We start from the raw sequence: 15,360 nt of genomic DNA, 5'->3' as shown, positions 1-15,360 counted from the left end.
CGAGAAGTGTTTTCTAAAAGGTTTTTTTTTGGGGGGGGAAGGTTGCAGGATGGGTACTTCACCATCTTTATGCTCTGGTTGCAATTGTGCAGCAGAGTTTCTGTGGAAGAATTGCTGGTTAATATACGTTGGTTATATAGGCACCACCCACTTTATTTTTAACCTGATGCAAATACAGAGTTTTCAGACTTACTGGAACATCAGTAAGTACAAGGGACAATTAAAATATTGTAATTGTTCTTCCAGTTACTGAAAGGTGCAGTGGGTTTTATCTTCACTGGCTTTTTTGAAAAATGTTCAGACTTGTATGTGAGTAATAAAAAGGCAATATTAAAGTCACTCAAAAGTATAAATTGAGCTCTTGTTTTGTGGGGAAGTCTCCAGACACAAAATAGATTATTAAATATACTTCTTCCTCTGGAAGTGTTTGGAATTGGTTTCATCTTTGATCATTCTCCCCCCCCCAGTAATTTCAGAAATCTCAGGGTTTTAGTATGTTGCGTTCACCCTTGTATTTCTTTTGCTGGATTTGTCCTGTTGTACAGATAAGGGAACTGAAGGAGAAGGGCGTGTAATAAACTGTCCAGTATATCAGTAGGGTTTTCCGCGTCCTCATTTTCCTTGCTCGTAAGTTCCTGTTTCCTTGAGGCAGGAAGAATGGTTCATCACGTATTCTGCTCCCTCTCATGGTCAATTCGATATTTCACCGGTTTATGTCCGGCATGTCTCTCTGCAGCTTTTGTGCCAGACATAAACTGGTGTCATATCAAATCAACCACTGGAGAGAGAGCAAAACACAGGAAACACAGGCTGGATGAATATTTGTCAGAGATGCTTTAGGCTGGTCCTGCATTGGGGCAGGGGGTTGGACTGTAGCAGTGGTGGCGAACCTATGGCACGGGTTCCAGAGGTGGCACTCAGAGCCCTCTCTGTGGGCACGCGTGCCATCACCCCAGCCAGGCCCAGACCATCATTAAAGTGTCAAATTCTCTGCCAAATAATTTTAAGTAAATGAAAGCATTTGGGATTGCTTTCCTTACTGTGTTTGGAACATCTTAAGTTAATGTATGAGTTGTTTTCTCTAAAGTAAAACCTCAGTATTCAGGTTAAATTGCCGTGTTGGCACTTTGCGATAAATAAGTGGGTTTCGGGTCGCAGTTTGGGCGCTCGGTCTCTAAAAGATTCGCCATCATTGGACTAGGTGGTCTGTATGGACCCTTCCAACTCTATGATTCTATTAAAAAAAAACCCTGAAGAAATGGGAAATTACAAGCAAGTAAAATGAGAATGTGGGAAAGCCCCATAACCGGGGCAAGATGTGTTTCTGGAGCCAAATCCCAGCCTTTTCACTGGTGAGCCTCACTATTTGTATGAAGAACAAAATGAGGAAAATGCTTATCTCTTTTACTGAGAGCCAGTTCCTACTTTATCCTGGTGCGAAGCTCCTTCTGTGTTACCCACCGAATTAAGCCAGAAGTAGCTGCAGCAGGATAATGCGTGAAGCACCAGGTACCAGCAAGGTGTCGCTTGCTTGGCAGCGCATTCCATTCCTTGTCAGGTTGGTGAATGTTCTTCTGTCCCCCAAGACACTTGAGCACATGCTTAATGTCCTCTACAGCGGCTTTAATCTCCATGAAAGTTAAACACACACCTCCGTGGATTATTGAACAGAAGCCTCAGACTTTTCCGGACATTTAATGAGATGTACCACGTATGTGCCCTGTTTATTGCGCAGCGCAAGACTTCCAGTCCTTATTTCACTGAGGGTATAATAAATCAGCTGATGTATGGAAACTGCCGTGTTTACAGGAAAATATAACACTTTGAAAGTGTGGCAAACGTTAAGGGAGCTTTAGAGGAAGAGCCTTACAGCTCTGCATTAGTTTCTGGCCATTTGCTATGGAAATGCGTTTTTCATGACACAAAGGCGCACATGTTCTACGAAGGTTGCAGTTTTTCCCCCTGCGAGGTCTGTGGCTCGATCCTTTTGCAGAGTTCTGCCCTTGTACTGCTTTTACAGAATGGAACTGTCGGAGCACAGCTGTGTGGGTTCTTGGACTGAAGGGGTTAAGTGGTGATTGGGGCACCATGTTCAGAGGAGTGAAACTTTCCAGATATTCTGTTTAGCTCTAAATGCACACGCTCTTTAAAAAACCCCTCATAAGTTAAACTTTATTAGAATTTGCAGAAGTCCTTTTTAATACTTAGAATCCAGTTAGTTGACTCATGAGATTTCTGTTGTGATTTTAATTCAGTCTTCCTGCAATTTGGTTTGAAAACAGTTTCGATGCTGTAAAGTATCTTCCCCTCCCCCACTTCAAAGGATGGTAAGACTTTCAAGTCCACCTCAGTTTGCCCAAGGCGGATCCCCCCCCCCCAAAGGAAATGGATAAATGAACAGACTTAGGGAAGGATAATCCAGATTTTCAGAGGTCAAAAGTAGCTGCATTGTAGACTCAATGAATGATTGACAGGGCAATCCTAAACAGACTTCTGCCTTTCTAAGGCCATTCCTTTCAGTGGACTTAGGGCAGAAGTCTACTCAGGAACGTGCTATCAGTGTGCGAACTTGCCTGACAAGTAGACCAGAAATATAGCCGTTGCAGCAACGCAGTCTCTTAAAGAAAAGCTCTGGGGTTGATTAAGAGTGGACTTAGGGCAGAAGTCTACTCAGGATCGTGCTATCAGTGTGCAAACTTGCCTGACAAGTAGTCCAGAAATATAGCCGTTGCAGCAACACAGTCTCTTAACGAAAAGCTCTGGGGTTGATTAATAGACTCAGGAGCATAGTTGTAGGTAAGGAGTTTTGTGGATTCTGTGATTTTTATGTCTGTCTCTGCCTTTGTGTGTAGGAGTTGACTGCTAAAAGCCGCATAGTGCTAGGCGACAGTCGCAAAAGCGGCAGCCACATCAATATTTCAGTGCTGTTGTCAAGAACTGTAGGATGCAACCCAGATTACAATAGCTGAGCTGACAGAAGGGAACTCTGCTGCCTGCTTTGTCTTCCCGCATCCCCCATACCCTCCTGCTAAGGTTCAGGTGTGGGGTGTAAAGAAGTAGGGGAATTGGTGGAATTTCTGCCCCTTGCAAGACCTCTGATATGAATGGCAGGTGTTTGTACAGGAAGGAGGAGGTGTCTTCTGCCAGTTTTCCCATTGCCTGTGCAGATCTCAGGCCATTCACAAGAGTCCCCTGACACTCAGTAGTAGGCTTCTGGGAGTTTCGTAGGCCTGCAGATGATGGCAAGGGGTCCTTCTGTGAATTTGCTTGAGGTAGCCTAGGTCAAGCCCATAGGACACAGTCCTGTGCAATAGAGCAACGCAGGTCTCTTTGCAGTTAGTTGCTCAGTTGCAGCCACGGTGAAACTTAAGAAGCTGTTGCATTAAATATATATATATTTATGTACACTGTATGCATGTAATCTGATACAGAAAAAAACTGACATGTGACTATCGTAACGTTAATCACTACTAAAAACATAATATATTTCCTGTGATTAGTATGAATCAGATGTTAGCGTACAAAACTATTAACTATGTTCTGTGTTTTTTTTCTTCCTTTACTTTTTTTTTTGTTCTATGTGCCATTCTGCCTTTTTACCTCCTCATCTGAACACCTGATTTTTTTTCCTTCCCCCAAAAAATCATCTCATGCATGTTGGTGTTAAGCAGAACTACAAAGCCCGCTCCTCATCTTGACAAGTAAGACACCCTTTTTTTAATGGCTAAATTCTTGGCTGTGCCCCCTGAACTGGAAACCCTTCCTCAGCGTGCCCTTTGAGATCCCTTTATGGCCATGGCGTGAACTTGCGGTGCAGTCGTGAACAGCATTACACCCTTCGAAGTCTGTTGAAATCGATGGGCTTAAAAGGTGTACCTCTGTTTAGGACTGCGGTATTACACTTGGGTTGGTGACCGTATCACAGCTTAAACTACTTCACGGGGATGTTCTGAGGATAAAATGCAGCGATGGGGGTGTAAAGAATGTGTTGACCATGTATTGTGGTGGAAAGTTCAGAACCTATAAAGGTTAGTCAAGAATAGAAGAGGGCCAACTCTTAAAATCTAATTATGAAACCTACAAAATATACATGTATTTATTAAACACAAATTAAAATAACGAATAAGGGCCCATTCATACCTCATATACAAATATAAAAACATACAAAGGCTGATGAAATAGACCTAACACGTTTCGGCCTTTACAGGCCTTCCTCAGAGGTCTAATACAAATAGAACATGTTGGCTGATATGTAAAAATATATACAATCATACATATACAGAATATGCAATAGAGACCAGAAAACAATTGTTCCAAAGTTTAACCACTGGGCAAAGAAGAGAAATACAAAAATACAAATACAACCTCCAGTGCAATCACATGTCCAGTAGTCCTTTTCTCTGGTCAACTTATATACTCTCCTGAGCTTGTACAGCCAAATGTTCCTAATGAAATGTTTCTTAATGTATATGAGGTATGAACGAACCCATACGAACCAGTTCGGTTCTCAAACCAGCATCCGAGTTCATACAGGTTCATGGTTGAACCGCTAAAAATGCAATTTGTGCCAATCCCTTGTGATAATAGCCTGCTGTGAGTGTAGCAGTCCTACCTTTAAAAAAGGAGTACAGGCCTTGAAAAACTGAAACATCCTAGATATCGAGATGACATCAACGTTTCTGAAACAATATCCATATACAAAACATTTTGCTAGAAAAGGCCCTGCTATTCCCAGCCGCTGTGCAAATAACATGCTCTCTTAGTCTACAGCTTGTTCTAATAGAAGCCATTCCCTTCCAAAAGGAAGAGTTGTCCTGAAGGTACCTTGCCCTCCTCCTGTCAGGCGGGTAGCGTTTTTGTGGCTATCGCTAAACCTTTGCAAGTTTTCCCCTCCTCCTAATTAACATCTGGGTATATAATTAGGATCACTTAATGGATGACTCAGTCTAGGTCTGACCAGTAATTCTGGGTAAGAATGACATCTGTTGGATGATGACTCAAAGCGGCGTCCTCCTTGTGCACGTGTGTGTATAAACAGCATTCTCCTTGCGCCTCCTGTTTCCACAGTGTACACGTTGTCTTTGGGCTGGTTATTTCCGGCTTTGAAGTCATAGAGCAAATTGAAAACCTGAAAACCGATGCCGCCAGCCGGCCGTACGCAGATGTGCGAGTTATTAAGTGTGGGGTGCTGGTCACAAAATCGGCAAAGAACGGTAAGCCGTGATAGTCGAGCTTGAAAAATGTATAAGATGCGTCACTGGGAAGTTTTGTACTAGTTCTAGGGAGGAGCCATGGCTTAGTGGAAGAACCTCTGCTTTGCACGCAGAAGGTTCCAGGTGTGCAGTCCCTGGCATCTCCAGTTAAAGCCCTATATGGTCAGGGACCTACTTACCTAAGGGACCGTCTTTCCCCTTATGTTCCCCAGAGAGCACTAAGTTCGAGGTCCAAAAACCAGTTGGCCCTCCCGGGCCCTAAAGAAGCCAGGCTAGCTGTGACGAGGGCCTTCTCAGTGGCGGCTCCATACTGGTGGAACAAGCTCCCAGGTGACATCAGGGTCCCGCGGGACCTTTTACAGTTCCGCAGGGCCTGTAAAACGGAGCTCTTCCACCAGGCCTTCGGTTAGGGGCTGCCTCTTAATACGTGGCCCTGGCCCCAACGTGAGTACCAACGAATAGCCTGGCAAGAACCCCCGGACTATGGGGGTTAGGGGTCCATCTGGATGCTGAAAGAATACCGCCATCGCTCACCATGTCTACGTATATATATATATCTTGTAAGCCACCCTGAGCCTGCCTTGGCGGAGAGGGCGGGATAGAAATTAAATAAATAAAATAAAATAAAATAAAAGATCTGGCAGTAGGTGATCTGAGAGACCTTTGCCTGAGACTCTGGAGAGCCTACTGACCTCGATGGACCAAGGGTCTGAATCATGGGAGGGGCCGTGGCTCAGTTGGAGAGCATCTTCTTGGCACGCAGGAGGTCCCAGGTTCAATCCCCGGCATCTCCAGTTAAATGGACCAGGCAGGAGATGATGGGAAAGACCTTTGCTGGAGAGCTGCCAACAGCCTGAGTAGACCATGCTGACCTCGATGGACCAGGAGTCTGATTCAGGATAAGGCAGAACACATGTTCTAGAGCCCCCCTGGCATGATTTAGTTTGGATTAGAACTCTAGAAACCCTTTCTGACAGGCTGCCTTTGTGGCCAGTGCCGTTTTGCAGCATAGAACCAAGCTGGGTCATTTATTTTCTTCCCACATGCAAGGAGCTGATACTGAGTATTAAACGAAAACATAGTCCCGGCTGCTTCTTTGTAAGCCTAGGCTGCCAGAATAAACGTTCTTGCTTTATTACATTATTTTGAGATGTTGAAATGATAAAATGAACCGGTGGATCACGATCCACTTCCAGGAGGCCAAAGTGTCCTAACAATAGCCTGTTTTCACAACTTGCATCTCTGCCAAGCAGGGCTCTTTTTGTAGCAGGAACTCCTTTGCCTATTAGGCGACCCCCCCCCCCCCACATAGCCCAACCCCCAGATCTTACAGAGCTCTTCTTAAGGGGGCTACTGTAAGCTCTTGGAGGATTGGCTACATTAGGGTGTGTGTCACCTAATATGCAAAGGAGTTCCTGCTACAAAAAGAGCCCAGCTGCCAAGAATTTGCTAACTTCACGAGTTAATGCATCTGTTAATGGTGGTGGAAAGTGCGGTCAAGTCGCAGCTGACTTTTGGCGACCCCGTAGGGTTTTCAAGGTAAGAGACATTCAGAGGGGATGTGCCATTGCCTGCCTCTGGTTTCCTATCCAAATACTAACCAGGGCCCTGCAACCTTTGGAGAACTTGTCTCATGCAGACGCCGCCGTTTCTATTTGTTCAGCAATAATACTAGCAGCTTTCTTTGACTAGGGTATTGGCTGGATTGTCTGGCCGTGACTTGCATGCCAAATGCAGGGATTTGCACATACACACACCCGGAATAAAGGCAGGCTCAGCAGCGGGAGCAGAGCGATCAGTAAAGCAAAGTTAACCTGCTGTGCCATTTTAAACAGTTGGTAAAATGTGTCTCTGCGGAGTAGTCTTCTGTTATGTCTGTGACCTTATCCATGCTGAATACCGATCCAAAATAGATTCAGGTGGGTAGCCATGTTGGCCTGAAGCAACCAAACAAAGTTTTGAGTCCAGTGGCACTTTTAAGACCAACAAAGTTTAATTAGGGGTATAAGCTTTTGTGTGCGTGCACGGTTTATAAGATCCAAAATGTTTTACTAGAGGGCATCACAGAAATGCATCGCCTTGTGTCATCCAAAGTGTTAGAAAAGAAGAGGAAGGTGTCTCCCCACTCTGAAGCTTCGGATACTTCTAGCAGCAGCTCATCTCCTTCGTCGGACTCTTCGTCCGCCAGCGACTCCGACGATGAGAGAACCAGGAAGAGGAAGCGCAAGAGGAGAACCAAAACGACGAAGCAATCGAGGAAACGAAGAAGGGAGGAGAAAAAGAAAGAAGAACCCAAGAGCAAACGGGCCTCAGGCCAGAGGAGGTACTGGATAGGTTGCCAGGGTATTTGGAAAAGTCAGGGGTGCTGGCTTTACAGATGAAAAGTGAAAGTTCTGGTTTACCAGAGTGTCTGGAGATGGTTAAATCAAGTGGGGATATGTGGGGGAAACTTGTTAATGTTTCTAGGAAGGTTTTGTTGAGCAAGTTAAAATGCAGGATCTAGACCAGGTTGTCAAACATGCGGCCCGGGGGCCGGATCAGGCCCCGGAGGGTTTCTATCAGGCCCGCAGTGGAACTGGCTGTCTCCTGCTGCTTTTGATGCAATAATTCAGAGCAAGAGGTGTCAGTTATCAGGCAATATACAAATTGTAAACGAAATATTGCAGGAGTGCTGATGTTTTGAGCATGTTTTTATTTTAAGTAAAAAAAAAAAACACCTTGTGTTTGTGTCCTTTGTAAAGTTTAAATCTCCGCTACCTGGCATTACATTTTATGACACGCATGGCCCGGCCTAACAAGGTCTCATTTATGCCAGATCCGGCCCTCATAACAAATGAGTTCAACACCCCTGATCTAGACTGTGCTGCTGCTCTTTGCATTTGGGTTGTTTGAAAAGATATGAGCTAGCCCCAGTAGATGTTCAGACAGCTTCATCTAGCGTATGGTCTAAAAACTAATTTCTTTCCCTCCAGCCATACTGACAAAAGTGAAGCAAACGAAAAATTGGCAGACCCGAATGCAAAAAGGGACAAGCCGGTTGTCCGTCCAGAAGAAATCCCCCCGGTGCCAGAAAATCGATTTTTGCTGAGGAGAGATGCACCAGTCGTAACCACAGAGCCTGAGCAGTATGCCAAAAGCTTTCTTTCTTGTGCTCATCCCTTTTGTGGGGCTCTTCCCTTACCTGCTTCCCGTAATCCTTGAGCCAACGTAGGTGTTTCTAGTTATGGGGTTAGCCCTGGATTCTCATGACTTGCGATACATAAATGACAGTTTACGTACCTATATGCCGACAGTGATGTTTGCCGGAATGATTCTGTGGCCAAAAAAATGAGTATTACATGTAGAAGTTAAAGTCTAATTACTACTCTCTGGGAAAGGAAGGAATTTTGTATGTAGCCAGGTAGTCTGTCTCTAACAGTAGCGTCTCCCAGACGCTATTTATAAAAGCTGACACGAGCACTGGATTGTTACGAAGCAGTGCAGTCAGGTCGCTGTTTGCTTTAGGGATGCCACTAGCATGAAAGACAGATGACGTGTTGACCATCATAGCATCTAATATTTCCATCGCTCAAGTACTTATTAATTCATACGTAATTCATTCCCCATTCCTCCATTTGCACCTGCTGATGTGACCTTGGGTCAGTCACAAGCTCTGGCACAGCTGTCCTTGAAAAAGAGCAGTTTGTGTCAGAGCTCTCTCAGCCCCACCCACCTCACAGGGTGTCTGTTGTGGGGAGGGGAAGGGAAAAGGAGTTTGTAAGCCGCTCTGAGACTCCAGCTCTGGGGCCATGGGGTATATATCCAATCTCTTCTTCTCTTCTCTTCTTCTACGTGGAAGCCCAGTGGTTCTTGACATACCTTGCAGCAAGCGTGTAAAAGACTGTGAAAAAAGACTGGTGTGTGCTCTTCAGGTCTTGGTCTATGTTATATGGTGATCTGTGTTGAATTACCACCAATTAACATAAGAACATAGGAGAAGCCAATGCTGGCTCAGGCCAATGGCCCATCCAGTCCAACACTCTTGTCACACAGTGGCCAACAAAGCCAGGTGCCATCAGGAGATCCAGCAGTTGGGGCCAGGACACTAGAAGCCCTCCCACTGTTGCCCCCCCCCAAGCACCAAGAACACAGAACATCCCTTGCCCCAGACTGAGAGTTCCTATCTGTACCTTGTGGCTCATAGCCACTGATGGACCTCTGCTCCATATGCTTATCTAATTCCCTCTTGAAGCCGTCCATGCTTGGAGCTGCCACCACCTCCTGTGAGCAATGGATTCCATGTGTTAATCAAGCCTCTGTTGAGTTCCCACCTGTTACAGCTGCTGTGATCCTTACAGCGATGAAGAGCATATCTGTGTCCCGTTCATCTTATTTATTTGAACCATTTTTACGCCACCTTTCCACTTGATCAGGGGCCCCAAAGCCGCGAACATAAAAACATTGAAATATTTGAGGCGGCACCAAAAAACAGCTTTTAAAAATCATAAAATAATTCAATAAAAGTCCATAAGCTGGCAGCATCAGAATCATAGAGGAGGCCCAAACCCATTATTGAGGGGTTGCCAAATGAAACAAACAAACAAAAATTCATCCACTGGTGGACGTTACTGATAGAGGGAGAAGATTGTTCTCCCTGGGGAGGGAGCTCCAAATTTTTGGTGCTACAAACAATCTCAAGTTAAGGACCACCTTACTATTACTGTGCATTTGTTCCTCAAAGAACACTTCCTAGTACAAAATTAGCTGTGATTATTCAGTCAGCTCACCAGAGTTTACTTGCCAGCAGCTTCAAGGAGCTCCTTTAGGAATTGACTGGCACTCAGTCACACCTCGGAGTCCTTCTTCAGGGGACACCAGCAAAACTTCAGATGTCCAGTTTATCAGGCCCATCTTAGCGCATAGAACAATGAGTCTTTATTGTGCAGTATTTTCCAATGACTGTTTTCCCAACAGTAGGTGTTTGCTTTTCTGTGGGTGAAAATTCCTGTAGCTGAGACAAGGAAAACAAATGCCGGTTTTGAACTAGAAGTAACTAGTCTGTGCCGTGGGCCAGTTGAGCAGTAGCACAAATCAGCCGTTGTCTGCTACTGTTGGAGTGGGAGGACTTCTGGAGTTCTGGCCCCGTGGGTGGACCTCCTGATGTCACCTGGGTTTTGGCCACTGTGTGACACAGAGTGTTGGACTGTATGGGCCATTGGCCTGATCCAACACTGGCTTTTCTTACGTTCTTATGGATAAAGATACGGAGCAGAGGTCCATCAGTGGCTCTTAGCCACAAGGTATAGATAGGAACTCTCAGTCTGGGGCAAGGGATGCTCTGTATTCTTGGTGCTTGAGGGGGGCACAGTGGGAGAGCTCCTGGAGTCCTGGCCCCACTGCTGGACCTCCTGATGGCCCCTGGTATTTTTGGCCACTGTGTGACACAGAGTGTTGGACTGGATGGGCCACTGGCCTGATCCAACATGGCTTCTCTTATGTTCATAAGCCTGGGGCAGTGATGCCAACGGGGGGGGGTGTGCTTTTGGCGTTCTGGCCCCGCTGGTGTACTTCTTGATGACACCTGGATATTGGCCAATGTGTGACACAGACTGATCCAACAAGGCTTCTCTTATGTTCTTATGAGTCCCTTGGTCAGTGAAGTCCCATGTTTTAACATTTTGATTGCAGGAAAATAGATTTCTGTTTTTGTGGAGCTGATGTCCTCATACTTGCATCGTTGTTCTTAACATTTAAGGAAGCCCGTTGACGTAGCACCAGCCTTGACTGACCAGAAGCCCTCAGTGTCTAAATCTGGAAGGAAAATCAGAGGAAGAGGCACCATAGTATGTTTTTCATAATATAGTTTTCCATCTATGGTGGCTTTATTTTGGTTGCAGTTGAAAAACTAATGTCTTGCTTGCCTGAGCCACTTAATTGTGCACGTGTGTATGAACAAAAGTGGTTTTGTTTGGTGGAGAAGCCTGTGGGATTCCTGTTCATTCTTGGGTGGTGAAAGGAGAGCAGCAGGCAGCACAGTGGACAGATAATCACATGCTTGTGATAAAGAGTTTAGAGCAGGGTTCCCCAATATGGCGTCCGGGGGTGTCATGGTGCCCACCAACACCTTTCCTGGTGCCCGCTAATTGTTTTAGAAAATGGGAGTGGCTAAATGCAAGAAAAGACAGCCACAGCCGAGGGGGCGGGGAGCTGTCAGCTCCCCTCCACCCCGGCTGATCCTCGGGCTGACTTCTGTATTCCCTTTAAAGTTTAAAGGGACTGCATAAGCCTGCCGGACAAACAGCTGAGAGGCGGGAGCAGCTGTTTTCAGATCTACCCGAAATTCCTGAATATATCCATGATGTTCTTCGGATTTCCCCCCCCAGTTTTCCCGAGAAAACCCAGATATATTCAGGAAGCCGAAATATACCTGGGAAATTCCGATAAAGTGTTTTTCGGGTATATTTTCGGCTCGGGTAGACCCAAATGCACACCCCTACTGTACGCATAACATTACCAGGGAGGAAGCAAAACGATTCAGTCTCCTGGACTCTGGAGTGGTGGTTGAAGCACTGTAAGAATGCTTTTCAGCTATGCATTTCTTATCAGGTCTAGGCGTTGAGAGGAAAAGGCAAAATAGAAATAGACTTTTATATTTTCCAGGCAGAAAATGTTGCTACTGTAAATATTTATTTAAAATCTTTCTCTACCGCCTTTCCACCTAACTTAGTGACCCCCCCTTAGTGACCCCCCCCCCAAAAAAGGTAGCAATATAGGAATATCTAGAGCAGGATGTTTATAAAATGACTGAGAACTGTAGTAATACAGGACCTCTGGAGGCGCAGGGCATTTAAATATTTAAATATCTCTACCCTGCTTTTCTCATATACTGGGGATTCCAAAGTGGCACGCAAAATGAAGTATTAATTAAAATCACAATTGAAACAAAAATAGACAGAATTTTTTTTAAAGCTGGTGACAGGCCCCAAGGATCACCTAGGCAGGTGCTGGTTCTACTGGCTCAGAGTTCTTTGGCTCTTGAAAATAAATTAAGCTGCCTTACATTAATCCAGACCCTTGGTCCATCAAGGTCAGTCTTGTTTCCTCTGACTGACAGCGGCTCTTCAGGGTCCCAGGCAGAGGTCTTTCACACACCCTACTGGCTGGTCCTTTTAACTGGGGTTGCTGGGGATTGAACCTGGGACCTTCTGCATGCCAAGCAGATGTTCCACCATGAAGCCACAGCCCCTGTCTATGCTTCTCCAAGGTCCCAGGCTGAGGTCTTCCAAATCACCTACTGCCTGGTCCTTTTAACTGGGGTTGCTGGGGATTGAACCTGGGACCTTCTGCATGCCAAGCAAGATGCTCTACCACTGAGCTACAGCCCTTCTCTCTTTTCCCTTGGCTTGTGCTTCTGGCCAAGCCCAGCCTTCGAAGCACCTTCAATAACCTACGGGGCAGATGCTCAACCTAGGCCTTATTCAGCCGGCTGAGTCAAGAAAGAGAGGCAGCAAAGGACGTGAAGCTGCCTTAACCTGAATCAGACCCTTGGTCCATCGAAGTCAGTGTTGTCTACTCAGATCGGCGGCAGCTGTCCCAGGTCTCAGGCTGACGTCTTTCACATCACCTCCTACCTGATCGCTTTAAATGGAGATGTCGGAGATTGAACCTGGGTCCTTCTGCATGCTAAGCAGAGGCTCTACCAGTGAGCCAAAACCCCTCATGAAAATGAAAACACAGGTACCAAAAGTATAAAGAAGTGTCCCCTTTTGGGCTTAAAGGAGCCTTCTAAAGTGAAGAGCAGGGAAGGCTAAGCGAAATAATGTGGCTAAAGTGGAGGGACACTGTAATTGAAAGCACTGGTCAAAACAGATGCTGTAACTTGCCTGTCGATGGGCTAGATAAAGAGTCCCTCCAATAGCTGGGTCCCTGAATTCAGAAGTTCTTGGATATGTCACAGCTTTTTATGCACGCTCTGCTCTTACTGTCACTTGATCCAAGGACAGCAGCAATTGGAGTAGAGCTTGTAGAGTATGGCTTTCCAGCTCTTTCTTTCCAGTGCTGCCTGCTGCTCTCCCCCCCCCCCCCCAATACCAACCCTGGGATTCAGGGGATCCCCAGAAAAAGAACTAGGACCAAAGGAGTGGTCTACAATACGAAGCAAGAATTGGCACACACACACACACACACACATCTGCTGGTGAAAATTCAGGATGGACGAAAGGAAATAGTTCTTTACACAGAGAGTGATTAAAAATGTGGAATTCGCTGCCAGAGGATGCAGTGATGGCCACAGGGATATAAACAGCTTTAAAAGGGGATTAGACAGATTCCTGGAGGATAAGTCTATCAGTGGCGACTAGTCATGGTGACTGAGGGGAACCTCCACAATCAGAGGCACTAAACCTCTGAATTCCAGAGCCAGGAGGCAGCATCAGGGGAAGGCCTCGGCCTCTCTGCCCTGTTGTTGGCCCTCTAGAGGTACAGGTTGGCCACTGTGTGAGGCAGGAGGCTGGACTAGATGGACCCTCACTGGTCTGGATGCTCTACCAGTGAGCCAAAGCCCCTCATGAAAATGAAAACACGGGTACCAAAAGTATAAAGAAGTGTTCCCTTTTGGGCTTAAGGGTCAGGGGAAGGCCTCGGCCTCTCTGCCCTGTTGTTGGCCCTCCAGAGGAACTAGTTGGCCACTGTGTGAGAGAGGATGCTGGACAGGATGGGCCCTGGGGTTCTTCTGATGTTCTTATGAAATGTCCTCCTAAGGACCGAAACTTAGCAACACTGTTTGTTTGTCTGTTTACTTACTTTATAAGTTGTCTTTCTTGCAAAGACTTAAACCAGTTGTTCTAACAATAGTCTGTAAGGGTAATGTTTGTTGTCTGGTAAATTCTACAGGTAGTCCACCTACAGCAGTGTCTTTTGACCATGTATGAGACTTCATAATTGCCCACGTATGCCTTTGTGTTATGGATTCTGCGTTCCCCCTTTTCATACTCGTGCTGTTTGCTCTTCTCTAGCGATACCACACGCCGCCTCATTCTCGCTCATGTTCGGAATCTGACAATGAGGAAAGCAGCGAAACTCCCCCCCACTGGAAAGAAGAAATGCAGAGGCTACGAGCCTATAGGCCACCGAGTGGAGAGAAGTGGAGCAAAGGGGACAAGTAAGGTTCTTCTGGAAACGTGAAGGTCGCTTAAATGAGTCGTCTCTTGTGAAGTATGAACTCTTTGAAAGGCACAGAAAAGATGTCAGGCTACAAAGGACCTGTACTTACCCCATTTTGTTGTCGTCGAAAAGATGCTTTAATGTAAGAATGGTACAAATGAGAGCTCGGGGCTGAATGGATAGGAACCGCCTACCTGTTTTGCATGTAGCTTCCACCTTGTAGAACTTGGGGGAGCAAGCGCTTGGAAGATGGTGAAGTGTATTTTTGTTAAGTGTAAAATTTTGTTGAACTTTTGTGCACGAACTTTGTCTGTAGTGAAACACTTGAATTCTAAAGAGCAAAGTTGGAGTCCGGGGGCACCTTTAAGACCAGCAAAGCTTAATTCAAGGTATATGTTTTTGTGTGCACACGCCCTTCTTCAGAAGTGCACATGAAAACATATACCCTGAATAAAACTTTGTTGGTCTTAAAGGTGCCCCTGGACTCCAACTTTTCTCTGCTGCTTCAGACTAACAGGGCCGCCCACCCAGCCCTGAAGCTTTTCCAGAGCAAGACAATCGCCCAACTTCTTTATGGGGTCGAGGTATGGGGCTGGAACGGTTCCACCATTGCCAGCCTGGAGAGAATCCAAAACCTTTTTATGAAAAGGCTGCTAACAGTGCCAACAAACACCCCAGCAGCATTGTTAAGAGCTGAATTGGGCCTTCCCTCTCTACCGGCGTGTGCTCATGAAGCTTTTTATATTTGCTTTCTTTGTAGGTTGAGTGACCCAGGCAAGTGGGACGAAAGAAGTCTCTCGCAGCGCTCGAGGTCTTGGTCCCACAACGGATTTTCAAGCCTAAGCTCAAAATACATCGGCCACCGCAAAAAACACCGGAAAGAGAAGAAGGCAAAGCACAAAAAGAAGGCCAAAAAGCAAAAGCATTTGAAGAAGCACAAGCAAATCAAGGAAAAGAGAGCCTCCCCTTCCACAGAAGCGGATTCCTCTCCTCCTTCAACCAGAAG

General features: G+C 45.9%; 1 protein-coding gene across 1 annotated transcript in view; it reads left to right on the top strand.

Annotated features, from left to right (window-relative positions):
* Positions 1-15,360, top strand: part of NKTR (natural killer cell triggering receptor) — a 41,664-nt gene that overhangs the window by 14,176 nt on the left and 12,128 nt on the right. Inside the window, exons 6-12 of the mRNA XM_015408792.1 lie at positions 3,672-3,701; positions 5,068-5,213; positions 7,308-7,536; positions 8,186-8,338; positions 10,948-11,035; positions 14,207-14,352; positions 15,115-15,294. Coding sequence (XP_015264278.1) covers positions 3,672-3,701; positions 5,068-5,213; positions 7,308-7,536; positions 8,186-8,338; positions 10,948-11,035; positions 14,207-14,352; positions 15,115-15,294 — 972 coding nt within the window. The remainder of the gene's footprint in view (positions 1-3,671; positions 3,702-5,067; positions 5,214-7,307; positions 7,537-8,185; positions 8,339-10,947; positions 11,036-14,206; positions 14,353-15,114; positions 15,295-15,360) is intronic.

The sequence above is a fragment of the Gekko japonicus genome, unplaced genomic scaffold, assembly GCF_001447785.1.
Source record: "Gekko japonicus isolate JY-2015 unplaced genomic scaffold, Gekko_japonicus_V1.1 scaffold3103, whole genome shotgun sequence".
NCBI classification, from domain to species: Eukaryota; Metazoa; Chordata; class Lepidosauria; order Squamata; family Gekkonidae; genus Gekko; species Gekko japonicus.
The sequence above is the reverse complement of the archived record's forward strand: the minus strand, read 5'-3'. Positions and strand labels throughout refer to the sequence as shown.